At 38.8% G+C, this 15,720-nt stretch overlaps 1 protein-coding gene across 7 annotated transcripts in view; it reads left to right on the top strand.

The window, feature by feature from the left end:
- gucy1a2 (guanylate cyclase 1, soluble, alpha 2) overlaps nt 1-15,720 on the top strand; it is a 205,694-nt gene that overhangs the window by 41,109 nt on the left and 148,865 nt on the right. For 4 of the 7 annotated variants that reach the window (XM_069891229.1, XM_069891228.1, XM_069891227.1 and 1 more), the window contains 3 exons: nt 5,006-5,067; nt 8,510-8,529; nt 12,630-12,672. In XM_069891229.1, the coding sequence (XP_069747330.1) occupies nt 5,006-5,067; nt 8,510-8,529; nt 12,630-12,672 (125 nt within the window). Of the gene's footprint in view, nt 1-5,005; nt 5,068-8,509; nt 8,530-11,891; nt 12,032-12,629; nt 12,673-15,720 lie in introns of those variants that run through there. The other 3 variants (XM_069891231.1, XM_069891230.1, XM_069891232.1) reach the window with 2 other exon arrangements.

The raw sequence follows: 15,720 nt of genomic DNA, 5'->3' as shown, positions 1-15,720 counted from the left end.
ACGAGGTGCTGGAAGGTCTGAGTGGTGTTCTTTAGCCTGAACGGCATGTGAAAGAGTTCAAACAAGCCAAAGGGGGTGATAATGGCCATCTTGGGTATGTCCTCGGGGTGCACCAGGATTTGGTGATACCCGCACACCAGGTCAACCTTGGAGAAAACCCTCGCACCGTGCAGGTTGGTCGTAAAGTCCTGGATGTGAAGGATGGGGTAGCGGTCAGGAACTGTCGCCTCATTGAGCCATCGATAGTCTCCGCTGGGGCGCCAGCTGCCGGTGGCTTTTGGGAGCAGGTGGAGCGGTGAGATCCATGGGCTGTCGGAGAGCCGAATGATCCCCAACTCCAGTAGATGTGAAAACTCTTCCTTCACCACCTGGAGCTTGTCAGGCAGGAGTCGGCATGCCTTGGCGTGAACCGATTGACCCTGGATGGGAATATGGTGGAACACCCTGTGGCGCGGTGAGGCAGTGGAGAACTGTGGCCTGAGGAGGGCCGGGAACTCGTCCAGGATTCGCTGGAACTCGTCTCTGGGTGTGCTGATCATGGCTATCTGCAGCTGCTCTGTGCGGGAGGCATCAAGGTGAGCAGCCTGGAAAGTCTAGACGTCTACCGGGTGCCTATCTCAAATATTCACCAGGAGGCCATGGGCGAGGAGGAAGTCGGCACCTAGGATGGCGGTTGGAAGGGACAAGATGGTGAACCTCCATGAGAACTTTCACCGGCTGATCTGGAAGTGAACTGTCTTGTTCCCATACATCCAGATCTCTGTTGCGTTGGCTGCATGGAGGGGAGGTCCTCGAGGTCAGTTCCTGGTCTCAATGGCCATGGCCAGGATGATGCTGATCTGGGCCCCAGTGTCAATGAGGAAGTGCCGGCCACTGACAGAGTCCCACAGGTAGAGAAGGCTGTGTCTTTGGCCAGCCACCGCAGTCATTAACAGTGGCCGGCCTGCTTGTTTCCCTGGAATGAGCAGGGCTGACGACACTTCTGAGCCTTGGCTCCCCAGCACTGGTGGTAGAAGCAGAGGCCCGGAGTGGATGCCATGCCCCTGGTTATGCTCTTGATGGCCCTTGCAGGGGCCGGGTGTTCTACTGTAGCGCTAGGGGCGGGCTTGGTGTGGTCATGCCAGAGCCGCATGACCTGCTAGACCGCCGAGCCCTCTGGGAATCGCTTGAGCCATAGGACTTGGGCTTTCTGAGCAACCTTCCTTGGGTCGGTAAAGCTCTCTTGGGCCAGTAACGGCCGGGTGTCGTCGGGCAGATGGTCGAGGAAAATTCACTCAAAGAGTGGGCAGTTGGTGTGATCACCCATGAGTGCGAGCATCTCGTCCATCAGCTCCACCGGGGACCTGTTCCCCAAGGCGTTGAGGTGCAGCATCCGAGTGGCACGCTGATGCTTGGATAGTCTGAGGGATCCGGTGAGCACTCGGTTGATGGTCCCGTATTTGTCTTCGGCAGTCAGATGCTGAACAAGGTGCAGCACACGTTTGCCGGTGGTCTGGTCCAGGGTGGCGACCACATGGTAGAATTTGGTCATGTTGGATGAAATCTGGCGGAGGTGAAACTGAGCCTCCACGTGGCTGAACCAGGTCTCCGGCTCCTGAACCCAGAAGTCAGGCAGCTTGACAGCTATAGCACTGATCCCAGGTTTGCTCATGTTGGGTTCAAAGACATTTGAACCAGTCGGGGTCACCAGTCGGGGTCACCATTTGTAGCGGCAGCTGCACTGCTAATGAAAGTACACACAACCAGACGGGTTGAGCTCAGTGAGCAGAAAACTGGTTTATTGCTGGCTGCCAGGCTGGACTTGTAGTCCCAGCTCTGACCTGGCTGAGAACCGTGCTGGGGGGGCGCCAATGTCACTTAGGCGTCACACGGTCCCCGAGTGCGGGCTTCTGAGCCCGGTGCTGAGAAGAAGGGGAAATCCCCAACAGCGCCATTTTGGCCAACTGCTCCGCCGCGTGGATTACAAGTGGGGCCGGTTTGCCTGCCTAGTAATTCTTGTACAGACTCTCACTGCAAAAAAAAAAGCAATGGACACCGTCATCCGAGTCCTTCTCATTCTCAAAACAATAGGTCCTCATCATGTTTTTGAGGATCAAATGGATCGTCTCCAAGGCCCCTTGAGGTTCTGGATGATATGCAGATGACTTTATTTGGTTAACTCCTAATTTATAAACTATTGAAACAGCCCCAACTCCCGACCTGATTGAATCTCTTTAGGAAAACCAACTAAAGTGAAAAATTTTATGAGCTCTTGACACAATTTTAGCTTTAATATTTCTAAATGGTCTGCTTCTGGAAACCTGGAAGCTGTACACATGACAGTTAACAAATACAGGTACTGATTCCCAGCTTTTGTCTTGGACAATGGGCCAACACAATCCATAATAACTTCAGAAAAGGGTTCGTCAAAAGAAGGAATGAGTTGTAATGGAGCCACTGGGAGAAACCTGATTAGGTTTACCCATACCTGACAAATGTGACATGCCCGGCAAAATGTGACAACATCTTTTCTTAAACTAGGCCAATAAAATTGTTTCATAATCTTGTATGTAGTTTTTCTTACACCAAGATGACAATCCAAGGGCATGCTATAGACCAAAGTTAAAGTTTCATCCCTATAGGCTTTTGGAACTACAACCTTGTGAACTACTGCCCATTCTTCATTGGCAGAGATATCAAGTGGTCTCCACTTTCTCATCAGCATGCCATCCTTGAAATAATAGCCAACTGGCACTTTTCAACAGAGAGATCCTTATCTCTCACTTCAGTAAAATCAGAATCTTTGTTTTGCTATTAACTCATAACAACAAATCTTTACACATGGGTCTAACACCAGAACTTGAGTCCAATAAAGGAGGAAGTGAAGTCTTTGGTAGGTCATTAGAACCTGATTTTCAAACAGCTGACAATTAAAATTGAAAAAGACACTGCCTGGCAAAGTAATGTAAAGGAAGAATTTGGGAATGTATGGAAATTCAGTTTCTTTCAAAAGGGCAGGATAAGATGTAAAAATTAAATGGTATAATTTGAAAATAAAGACAGAAAATATTAAATGAGAAACATAAATATGGTATTGTTTTTTTCCCCCCCGGGTAGAAATCTAAAATTAAAGGGCATAGATTTGAGGTGAGTGGGTAGATGAGATTTAAAGGGGAACTGAGGGCAAGTTTTTCATTCAAATGCTGAAGGGTATATGGAAGAAAAAGTAGTAGAGGTGGATAAAGTTGCATCATTCAAAAGCCATTTAGACAGGTTCATAGATAGAACAGGTTTTGAGATAAATCAGGTAAATGCATACAAATGGGATAAACTCTGGCAGACAACTTGGCTGGTATGGTGAATTGAACTGAAGAGCCTGATTCTGTGCTACTTAAACCATTTGACTGTGACAAAAAAAATTGTATAAATAAGGTGGAGGTTAATGATCTTCCTGCCGGACATAACTTCTTCAGCAGCATTACAATATTTGTTGAGAAGTGAAATTGAATTAAAATTATTAAAGGAAACAATTTTAAATTTAAATTGTAATTAAGAGATACAGCAAGGTAACAGGTCCTTCTGGCCCACAGCTGCTCAAATACACCCATGTAACCAATTAATCTAACTCTGTACATCTTTGCAACATGGGAAGAAAGTGGAGCACCTGGAGGAAGCCCACAAACTCCTTACAGCAGTGATTTGAACCAGGGTCATTGGCACTGTAATAGCAGAGCGCTAACTGCTCCTCTCACCATGCCACCTTTCTCTCCCTAGGAAATGGCTTTGTTTCAAAATAACTGCTAGCATATTTTAATACTCTACAATTTTTTTTACCCATGGCTTCTTGGTCCTGCCTATTTAAATAGGCTTGTATTTTTCCTCACAATATTATACTGATTATTTTCCTCAAGGCACTGTGGGTTCCTTTATTTGGCTGAAATTATGAATGTCGACAGAATATTTTACCATACCTGTTGTTTTCTGATCGTGTGACATAATTAACAAAGTACCACATCTAGCAACTTCTGATGACGTGTTTCAAATCTCTACCAATTGCTGAATTGTCTATACTGCTTTGCTGTGAGTCATGCAAAATCAAGTTTCCATTATGCTAGCAGTAATTTTAGTAATTCATATTCAAAGGATACATTGTTTTACTTAAATGTTTTTAATTCAATTTCATTTTAAGAAAATATTGTTGCTCTACTGGTTGCTGAATGATTCAGATTTTATTTTTTCTCACTAGTCCTCAGGAATAGAATTGGATTTCCATTTTTTTCCCCTTATTCTTTACACATCCATTTCCTGGCAGTCTCCTTTTCAATTACCAGTAAAACTTACTGAATGAAATTAGGGCTGTCATTCATCTTTGCATGGTTATGTTTAATTTATGTTCTACAAAGCTACTGAATATCTCTTTCTCCAATCATTCTTTCTCTCTCCTTTTTTTCCTCTATTTAATTTGACTCGTATTCAACTTATTTCCTTCTCCTTTGTTGCTCTGTTTCATTTTCTTTTGTAAAGCCTCCCATCACCTTGGTTGAGGAGATTTATTGTTGTTCCCATCATTTATTAAGGTCCCAGATGCATCGCAAAGTGGATAGCTTGCACTTTCCGCAATCTGCGGCACAAACAAAATCGAGCTGAAGAATAAATGAAAAATTGTAACTAGAAGGACTTCCCACGAGAATGCTCTCTGAAATGAATTTTAGGCCAATATAAACTCCAGCTTGCGTCTCTAGACAATTTTTGAAATTTGCTTTGGTGAGAGACTTTTTTTAAAAAACAACAGTCACACAGTAGTTCTGGGAACCTGTGGCCCAGGATAATAAAGAACGTATTGTTGAATTATTGTGTTTCCTTTGATTGTTAACAACTGTAATGAAATACATTGACAATGTACTTTTTTGATATTTGTTATTCTCTTTTTAAAATAGTTAAACAATTCAAAAAGTGGCATATGTCTTAGTTGTCTAAACTATAGCGATTTGTTGCCATTTACTCTTGTATCATCTTGTTAATGCAGCCACAGACATTACAGTGGGCTCTGCAGAGGACCTTGCATTATTTTGAGGGCCAAGAAATCAGGTAAGAATGAAAACATGGCAATATCAATTAAGCTTACTCATTTTACAATAAAATCAAGAGCATATGCACATCTTCTATTTCTACATTGATAGCAGTTGATCTTGGTGTGCGTACTGTTCAATGTATTGAATCAGTAAAGGTAACATATGTTCAGAAATTAATTAAAATATATTGTAGTTGACCCAAATGAATTGGCTGATTCTGCCAAATTAAGTCTCATGCAACCTGCTTGAAAGTTCAAATGTCTGTCAAATTATTTGTTTGCCTTTCAGAACTTGACAACTTTCAATGGGAACTGGCAATAAAATATAAGTTTTACCCAGAATTATACTTGTACAAATGCAAAAAAATATGAATTAAACAACAGAAGCATTATAGGAAGAAACCACGACCTTTTATCTCCAGCAGATAGAATGGTAAAAGGACAGACTTAGGATGAATATTGGCACTTCCAGAAATATTCATGAACCATTATCTGAATAATTATTTCTTCCAAGTTTTGACATTTGAATGTAAAAATTATTTGACTGAAAACTAACTTGGTAAAAGTTAGGATAAGCAAGAAAAGTTAAAATAAGCACATATAAAATTATTATTTGATGTAGAGTACCAATATAAGATAAGTTATTAGAAAAGTGATAATGAGAGGATGTGTTACCATCAGAGATGTAACAAAAGACTAGAAAGATGTCAAAAATTAGTCAATTTTCACAGAGAGAATAAAGTTAAATTGAATAGCTATAAATTGTTAATTGTTATTTTATAGATTTTTGTGTAAAATAGGTCTTGATTAATGGTAGCATATGAAGATTTACTGTACAGTAGTAAACTGGTAAATAGCACATCTTAGAGTCTGAATAGAAAGATACTGCTTGCTTAAAAAGTGATCTTTTGGGCTTTGTGAAAACCTTACATGGAGTGAACTCCACAAGTTTCCAAAAGTATTCAACAGAATACTACAGTACTTTATCTTATTTGGAGTGAATCCAAGAATCAGGAAGGATATGACTGACTGAAGAATAGAAAAAAGTGTTTACTTATAAAAGGAGATATTTCAAAGTGGATGGAACTGTATAAAGTTGTAACCAGGGACAAAGTTGCTAGCATTTTGTTTTTCATTTGTGCCAAAATAAATTCAGAAATTCGATAAAGATTAAAGAAGTTTACTGATATGCAATAGTAACATTGTCCACTGTCACTAAGTTATTCTTTGCTTCCTTTCCTACTCCTCTGTTACTTCTCCTTGGAACACCTTATCCTATTCCAATGCTTGTTTTAAATTCCTCTTAACCATTGCCCCCTCCAATGTCCCAAACTGTCTCACTGAAATAATTATTTTGCACACGAAGGAATTATGTACAAAGTATCTGCACAAAGTTATTCTCCATCATCATTTTAGGTTTCATCTCAGCTCTCAGTTGTCATTTACTTCTGATTTTTTTTTTTTTGCCTTCTAGTCACTGGTAAAATTCCACTCTCCCTACAAATTCTTCTACCCATATTCCTGATATAATCTAAACCTCATAATCTCTCAGAGAGTCCTTGATTTTGATCAAGGAATCATTCATAAGAACTATTGGCATAAAAGGAAACCATAAATAGCTCTATCTTTGATCCTACATCCATGCCATTCAAAAATGGAACGACTGTATTTAGATTACTTACTCTTTTTAGCTTGGTCTGTAATCTTGTAGGTTTGAGCACTTCAAATGCTCATCTAAATATTTTGTAAATGTGCTGATGGTTTCTGCATTACCTTTTTTGGGCACTGAATTCCTCATCCCCCACTACTCTTCATGTATGGAAAATTTTCTTCAACTCCTCTCTGATTCTTCTACCAATTTATTTCAAACCTACACCACTTAGTCATTATCTTCTCTGCCAAGGGAAGTAGGTCAATCCTGTGCACCCTGTCTAGATTTCTCATAAATTTCTTCTCTGCTGCCTTTGTTCCAAAGAAAATAATCGTATTCCAGTTAGTCTCTTCTCATAGCTATAATCCTTCAGCTCTGGTAACAGCCACATAGATTCTTCTGCGCCCTTTCTATTGCTAAAATATCTTTCCTGTGTGGCCTGTGTTCTATGTTGTGTTTAGCCCCTATGTACAGCCCTCCCAAATCATAAAACAAAACTGTTGACTGTTACCTTTTTTTCACTTAACCCATTTTTTTGAGAATATTTTATTTAAAAATGTTTAGATACAAAATTTAAAAAAAAATTCAAGAACACAAATAGACAAATTTATGGTGCATGATGATTGTAATCTAAACCCTCCATCCCTTCACCCACCCAAAAGACCCTGAAAAAAAGTGTATGTGTGGTGAAAACGAAAGAAGAAAGAAAGAGTGGAAAAATAAGAAAGGTTGCTGGAAAGTGCTGTTCACTCCATGGATTTGAATTCATTATTTAACTAGCCTTTTTTTTGGAGAAGGTTAACATGGATGAGGACTGGAAGAAACTCAACTAAAGACTTACACCTGAGATATGTAAATATGGTCTCCATATTTGCAGAAATATTCACTATTTCTCAAGGGGAACACAGCTATGCATTTCTGCATTCCAGTGTGCTATACCTTGATGGGAGTCAGACTTCCAAGTAACTGCAATACACTTTCTGGCCACTGCCCATGCAATTTTAACAAATTCAATTTGATATTTAGATAATTTCAATTTTGGTCTTATCCTCATTTTATTTCCCAGTAAAAACAATTCTGGGTTTTGTGGAAATGGTATTCCAATAATCTCTTATAAAAAAAATTTCCTAAATCCACCCAAAAAGGTCTCACTTTGGAACGAACATGACCAAATTAAGTGTGAAAAAAAAAAAGCTCTTATCTATCCTCACCACATCTAAAACATTTATCCGATAAGTCTGACTTTAACTTGTTTAATTTCTGTGGTGTGAGATAACTGATACAAAAAATTGCATTGTACTAATCTATACCATATATTTATTGTATTTGTCATACTGTCCTTGCATAAATCAGACCAGTTTTGCTCTCAATACTTACATTTACATCTGATTTCCCCCTGTTTAGGGGCTCCTGTTTGATGTAAGAAATATATTGCTGAAGTGAATTTCTTTGTTTCCCCTTAGAATCAAAGTCTCCACATCACTGCATTTTGATAAAAACATTATTGGCCCCAAATTTTCCCTTATTTAATTGAAAATATCAGAAAATTGTGTGTTAAGAATTCCATATTTATTTTTCCCCTGCTCAGAGCAATCCTCAATATATCTGATCCTGATATGAGACCAAGTCTCTAAAATTTTATTACCCATTGTAAAAGGGATAAACCTGTTTTGAATCAGAAGTGTTTTAGGAGAAAGACCCCCTTTAGTTCTAATCTCATAATTAATTTTATACCAAAAAATTATTGTATGTTTTAACAAGGAGGCTTCTTTCTCACCAGATATTAATTTTGTTTCTCATTTTTCTAGTTTGATTTTCAACCATGCAGGTATGTCTCTTTCTTCAAAAGGGAAGTAAGAAATGTCATCTGGGCTGCTCAGTGATAATTTTTTTAAAATTTGGGAGCTGTAAACCTCCAAAATCATTTCCACGTTAATTTTTCTATGGGGACTCTGGGTATCTTACCCTTCCAAAGGAATTTTCTGACATTTAATTAACTCCTGAAAAAACCTATTAGTTAATGGAATGGGAAATGTTTGAAATAGGTACTGAACTCTTGGAAATCTATTCATTTTGACACAATTAACTCTTCCACTAATGTTATTGGTAAAGCTGTCCACCTGTTCAAGTCTTATTCAACCTTTTTAAGCAAAGGTGAGCAATTTAATTCTTTCAATTGTTATCTGTATGTATTCCTAAATATTTTATCCCATTTAACAACCACTTAAATTGGGTGTCTCTTTGGCACTGAGTATAATCCCCTTCTGTAAATGGCATAATTTTGCTCTTATCCCAATTTATTTTGTACCCAATACTTTCCCATAATCTTCCAATTTTGAGTACAGTTTCTGTAATGTAGTTACTGGCTCTGTCAAATATATCAATACATCATCAGCAAATAAGTTTATCTTATATCCCTCCTGGTTGACCCTGAATCCCTTAATGCCTTGATCTCACTGAACTGCTTCTGCAAGCGGTTATATAGCTAGAATGAAAAGAGCCAGAGATAATGGACATTCTTGTCTACTAGATCTTGTTAACTGGAATGGTGCAGAGAATTGTCCATTTGTCACTACTTTGGGTTTAGGATCATAGTACAGTGCCTTTATCCAATTTATAAAAAATTGCTAAATAGAAAGTCCTATTCCAGTCTATCTAATGCTTTTTCTGCACCCAAGGCCACAGCTACACTCAGACTACCTCTCTTTTGTGCCAGATGAATTATACTAAGCAATCTATCTATATTATCAGCAGATTGTCTCTTTTCCACAAAGTCTGCTTAGTCCATATTTATTAATTTTTGGCAAAAAATTCACCAATCTCTTTGCCAAGGCTTTGGCAATGATCTTTTAATCTGAATCTAACAGTGAAATAGGTCTATAAAATGTGTTTAATAGATCTCTCTTATTTTTGGTATTACTGTAATTATCACTGTTGAGAATTATTCTGGGAGGTTATCTGATCTTTCTTCTTTGGCTTGGCTTCGCGGACGAAGATTTATGGAGGGGGTAAATGTCCACGTCAGCTGCAGGCTCGTTTGTGGCTGACAAGTCCGATGCGGGACAGGCAGACACGGTTGCAGCGGTTGCAGGGGAAAATTGGTTGGTTGGGGTTGGGTGTTGGGTTTTTCCTCCTTTGTCTTTTGTCAGTGAGGTGGGCTCTGTGGTCTTCTTCAAAGGAGGTTGCTGCCCGCCGAACTGTGAGGCGCCAAGATGTATGGTTTGAGGCGATATCAGCTCACTTCGCTAGGATTCTCCTAAATAGAATAATACCTAGTGTCGCCGAGAATATTCTCCCAGAATCACAGTGCGGCTTTCGCGCAAACAGAGGAACTACTGACATGGTCTTTGCCCTCAGACAGCTCCAAAAAAAGTGCAGAGAACAAAACAAAGGACTCTACATCACCTTTGTTGACCTCACCAAAGCCTTCGACACCGTGAGCAGGAAAGGGCTTTGGCAAATACTAGAGCGCATCGTATCTGATCTAACACCTCCATAAATAGGTGAATCAGCAAATCCTTAAATTCTTTATAAAATTCAGAGGGGAAACCATCTTCTCCCAGAGATTTATTGATTTGCAGGTAGAACCTAATGCCCCCTTTACCCATATTGAAGTGAAGCACCTCCTTCACCTCCATATAGATGAAGGGGGGGATTATGTTCTATCTGTTCTTCCAGTTTTAACCTTGGAAGCCTAATTTGTGAGATAAACTCTTCTATCTTATTAATCTTATTGAGCTTCTGATTGGTATAATTTGGTGTAAAATTGCTTAAAAGTCTCTTTAATTTCTTAAAGCTTGTAACTGGTCATATTGGTATCTGCTTTTATCATGTTGATCATACTCGAGACCTGTTCTGCTTTCAACTGCCAAGAAAGTACTTCATGGGCTCTTTCACCTAGTTCATAATACCTCTGTTTAGTTCTTGTTATTGCTTTTTCTATTCTATACGTTTGTAATGAGTTATACTGTTTTTTTTTTATATTAATAAGCTGTCTATGCTTCTCTTCAGAATTCCTCATTAGAAGGTCCTTTTCCAAATAAAGTATTTCTCTTTCCAGTTGTTTCACCTCTCTTGTATATTCCTTCTTGATCTTAGAAGTATAGCTTATAATTTGTCCTCTTAAATGTGCTTTCAGAGCATCTCATCATAAATTTATCAGCAGTTAAATTGCAGTTGGTATCACAAAATATCGGAATTTGTCTCCTCATTAAACCCATTTTTAAACCAATTTACCAGTTTCCCATGAATTTCTTGATCTGTTTGTCATAAGGGATAGATGCTTAGCTAAAATACATATGATCATCTTGCAAACCTTTCTCTCTTCTGCCATCTGGAAAGAGGTACCGTAACATTCGGGCCCTCATGTCCAGATTGTGCAACATTTTTTTCCCCCAAGCCGTCAGGCTCCTCAATTCCCAGAACATAGGTGTCTAGTATATCATGGATTTTTATTGTAAATATGACTTAATATTTGACTCCTCTTTATGATAATCTGCTCCATGGTCCTGGAGAAACACTATCTCATCTTTATTGTGCATTGTATTAGTAGTTATGGTATGAACAACAAATATAGGTGACTTGACTTGACTTGACCAGCCCCAAACAACCTTCAATAACCTTATCATTCATTGCTGCCAACCCCACATCTTTCTTGGTCTGCTCCAAAAATAGTCCCTTATAACTTTATAGAATTTTCTGTAGCATTTTGGTTATCTCTGAGGCTTGAAAGTATTTTTATGCTAAAGCCAATATGTATATGTAAATCAGTGTAAGTAAATGAGCATGTCATAATGATGAAATATTTTAACACACAGCTACTAATTAAAAAATTGAAATAGATCTGGTCATAATAATGTATACATTTGTTAAAAGTTTACTGAACTACAGAGCTAAATAAGCCATAATTAAAGTGTGCAGTTCTGAAATACTGTGCCCAGTTTTGGCCAAAAAACCATGAATCAGATATACAATGTAGGAAGCAATTCAGAGAGCACAGGAGTGAAAGTTATGAGGGAAACATTTGGAGAAAGATTTATCAGGAAAAAAAGAAGCATTGAAAAATATTAAATTGGAATGTTCTTTTTGGAAGTAATTAGAATTGCATCTTAACCACGTTATTCACCTGTATCATTACTTTAGGGATATACAAGCAAAGGAGCAATGTTACAAACTAAACTAAAGAGTATGGATAATAAAAATAACAAACATCAATACCATTGTCTACGTAGTCAAACCATAACCCTCAACTTATGGATTCATGGAATTGAATTTAAACATATAATTTTTTGGAACAAGGATGGTGAATATGGCAGGGAGCTTGACAGCAGGTAGGAAATCCTGATTTTTCTAAAGCACATTTAACAGGCATTTCCTGTCAGTTATGGATTTCTCAATTACATAGGGAGAATAGGACTTGCAACTCATTTTCAGCTTGGATAATTAGGGATGCAATGCAAGCATCACATTTGATGTACAGTGGACTGATCAAAGCTGCCCCTGATTTACTGATGCCCCCAAATTCAATGGTCTCATTGGAAGTCCTGCTGGTGAGGTTACTTTCTCTACTGATGGAAGGAAGAGCTCTCTAGCAGAAGTCAGCAACAGGAGAGTGCTTTCCCACCCCAGGATTCAGTGCCTCATGGACTTTAATGACACATCAAGTCAGGAAAGGTGGGCACAGCGGCACTTACATTCTTATGTGCATCATAATCCACCCCTCTCACTCTGCCCTATTGTCTACTCCAGCACACCCTGTCTATACACTTCCTGTCTTCTCCATTTGCCTTGCCACCACTGAAATTCAATCTTGTCATTTGTAATGTCATGCCTCTTCCTTAGAGTCACCATAAATTGATGTTCTCCATCAATCCATCTATTCACCATATTCCTTTATTCACACTCACTAATCTCTTTTTCTTCTTGTAGGAAGAGAAGCTGTAGAAAATAAAGAAGATGCAAGGAACCAAAGGTATGCTTCTGAACATCATCAACTGACATCTGATGAAGAGTCAGTCTTGTAGATAACCAGTGTATTGGACTGCATGGTCCTCATAGATGAAGGAGATGGGAATATAACAGCATCCACTGACAAAATTCTGTTTTATTGACATAATGCATCAGACATTCGCTTATCTGGTCTGAATGTCAGTTGCCAGTGAAAGTTGACCACTTGCAATATGGAAAACAATCAGTGTTCTTTACTTAACAATTCCACATCCTCTTTTCAATTCCACACCCCAAACTTGTCCTGCAAGAGGTGCAACAGGAAGATGTTGGAAGTTTTTCTTTCTTAGAGGAAGTAAACATTCACTTTCATGATATACAATCACATAACTCTTCTATACCATTTACCAGAGCTGATATTTAAACCTTGTTTGATTTGGTAAGAGCTATGATTTGATTTGTACACAGTGACTTGTTGATCATTACCGAGTAAGATCAGAGGGAGGAGGCAGAATTGGGACTAGTTTCATAAGGTGCTGCATCTTCCAAGGTCTCCTCAGATGGAGCTTCATGTTGCACCTCACTTGTCATTGAACAACAGGATACTACAGAGCACCAGGAGAATGTGTGTAAAGTGTATGCAGGCAAGTTAGCCACTCCATATACTCGTGAAGAGATTGGCGGAATAAGCAATTAACCTAGTTAAATTGGCAACCCACTTCTCCCATGAGGTTTCCTCATCCCTACTAGTGCACTCAGGTTAAATATGAAAAGGGGCACCCACATTATTTTGACCTATTGATTTTTTTTTGTATGGAAATTTAACTCACTGCTTGATGCAAAACACACCCTTTTGCAAAAGTTAAAATGGATACCACTGTCCAACTAAGGATCCTGACATTATTCATTTAAAGATTTAACAGAAATGTTGAATGCACAATCTTTGTCCCATCTAAAATGGGAGCTTAGGATTGGCCACAGAGATATCTTCATCTTAGAATAAAATTCAAGACTTGAGAGTTACCCATCTGAGTGAAATGAGGACCTAACAAACGTGACATTGTGTTCTAATCTTTGTTTCAAAAAAATATTTTCTTTGTCTTTAGCCTTTTAAAATTCAGATACATTTGAATCTGTCAGATAAATTTACTTAATTAAGAATTATTTGAATCAACCAAATTCACTTCTGTATCACGAAACTAACACTGTCATTTATTCAGATTGTTGTTTTGTATGCCACTTTGAAATAAACACAAATACTTGTATCTCACAAAGTCTTCAGCACATCTTGATTTTAAAATGCTCTTGTTTGGTTTCAAATCCTTTCATGACATTGATCCTCACAAGCTCTATAGCTCCCTTCAGCTTTGTAGCCCATTGATTCCGCCTATAATACATCTTATGCACAATTTAGAAACTATGTCTGTGTATGTCCATACTAAAAATATATGATGTCAAAGGCATTCAAGTGTAACATGTTTTGCAATGTTTACCTAAATTTCTTGTAGTATTCTATAACTCAGCATCCATGCTGATTATATAAGTAACTGGAATAATACTAAGTCGTTAACCTCTTATTTTATATTAATGATCTGTCAATGGTTGTTGCATAATTATTATCCAAGAAATGTCCACTAGAGCCATAAATGGTAAAATGTAAGCTCTTTTCTGCTAAGTCTGAACCTACGTGGAATGTGACTTGATTATTTGGTCCATGTGTTATGTGAATAAACCACTTGTATTTTAGATCTTACTCTATCAGTTGTGTGCCTTGCTTCTTTTCTTTTGACTGTGTAAGTAAACTACTGGAACTTCAAACTATCCTTATAGTTTCTCCAGTACACAAAATTGATGATGAGGACATCTAAAGTACCCACGATAGCAGTTTTCAATAATGTGCTTTTGATGAGACTGTGGAGTCTTTTGAGGACCACGCTGATTGCATGGATGCCTTTTTCAATGCCAATACCATTGTGGAGGGCAAGAAAATGAGTTTATTTCCTGCAAATGTGGGACTGGCAGCATACAAGTTGCTGAAAAATCTGTGCAGTCTGAATCAGCCCAGCGGAAAGAAATATGCAGACTTGAAGAAGCTGCTCATTGAAAATTTTAATCCGGCACCTATCGTCAATGCAAAGAGGCATACGTTTTGGATGGCACAACAGGGAGATACAGAGTCTGTGTCAGACTTTGTTGTCAGACTGAAACAGTTGGCTTTAACTTGTTCCTTTGGCTCCTTTTTGAAGGAGGCACTCTGAGACAGATTTGTTTTGGGACTACATCTCCAAATGTTGCATACTCAGCAATACCTTCTTTCGGGTTCATGATTTGATGTTCGACGACGCTAGGGCTAAAGGCATCACTGACGAGATGTCAGGGGCGGCAAACTAGGACTACATGGAGAAAGGGGCCAGCAATGGAGAGGCACTTCTGTTAGGCCATGGGAGGAAGAACCAGATGTCAAAATGTACTTCTAACTAATTCAACAGTGCCTTTTCTGTGGAAGAAAACATCGGTGGCTGACACCTGCCGATTCAAAGACACTATGTGCCGTGGATTCAAGAAGCGAGGACTTATCCGCTTAGTGTGTTTCTCCTCAAAGTATGGCCACGAGAAGACAAGATTTGTTGAAACTGATTCTGATGATGACTCTAAGACTTAGAGTGTACAAACGGATAAGGCATTTGGTTTGTTTAAACTTGATGGTGAGTGCTCCTGTACATTTTTACCATACAAGGTTAAAGTGAATGTAGGTAATGAATGTATTGACATAGAGGTAGATACAGGATCTTCCTGGTCAACCCTATCTGACTCGGTGTACTAAGCAAAATTGTCATGGTTTCCATTAGAGGAAACAAATATCATCTTTCGGAGCTACTGAAGGGAAATAGTATCACTCCTTGGTAAAGTAACTGTCCCACAGTGGTATGAAAATTGTGAAACATTCATGCTGGATTTGTTGATTGTGAAAGGAAATCATTCAGCTTGCTTTGGTAACCTTAAGCTTACCAAAATCAGATGGAATTGGGAGAATGTTTTGCTGGTTAGGAATGGGGGTAATGAAACCAAATTT

Source organism: Narcine bancroftii, chromosome 7, assembly GCF_036971445.1.
Source record: "Narcine bancroftii isolate sNarBan1 chromosome 7, sNarBan1.hap1, whole genome shotgun sequence".
NCBI classification, from domain to species: Eukaryota; Metazoa; Chordata; class Chondrichthyes; order Torpediniformes; family Narcinidae; genus Narcine; species Narcine bancroftii.
The sequence above is the reverse complement of the archived record's forward strand: the minus strand, read 5'-3'. Positions and strand labels throughout refer to the sequence as shown.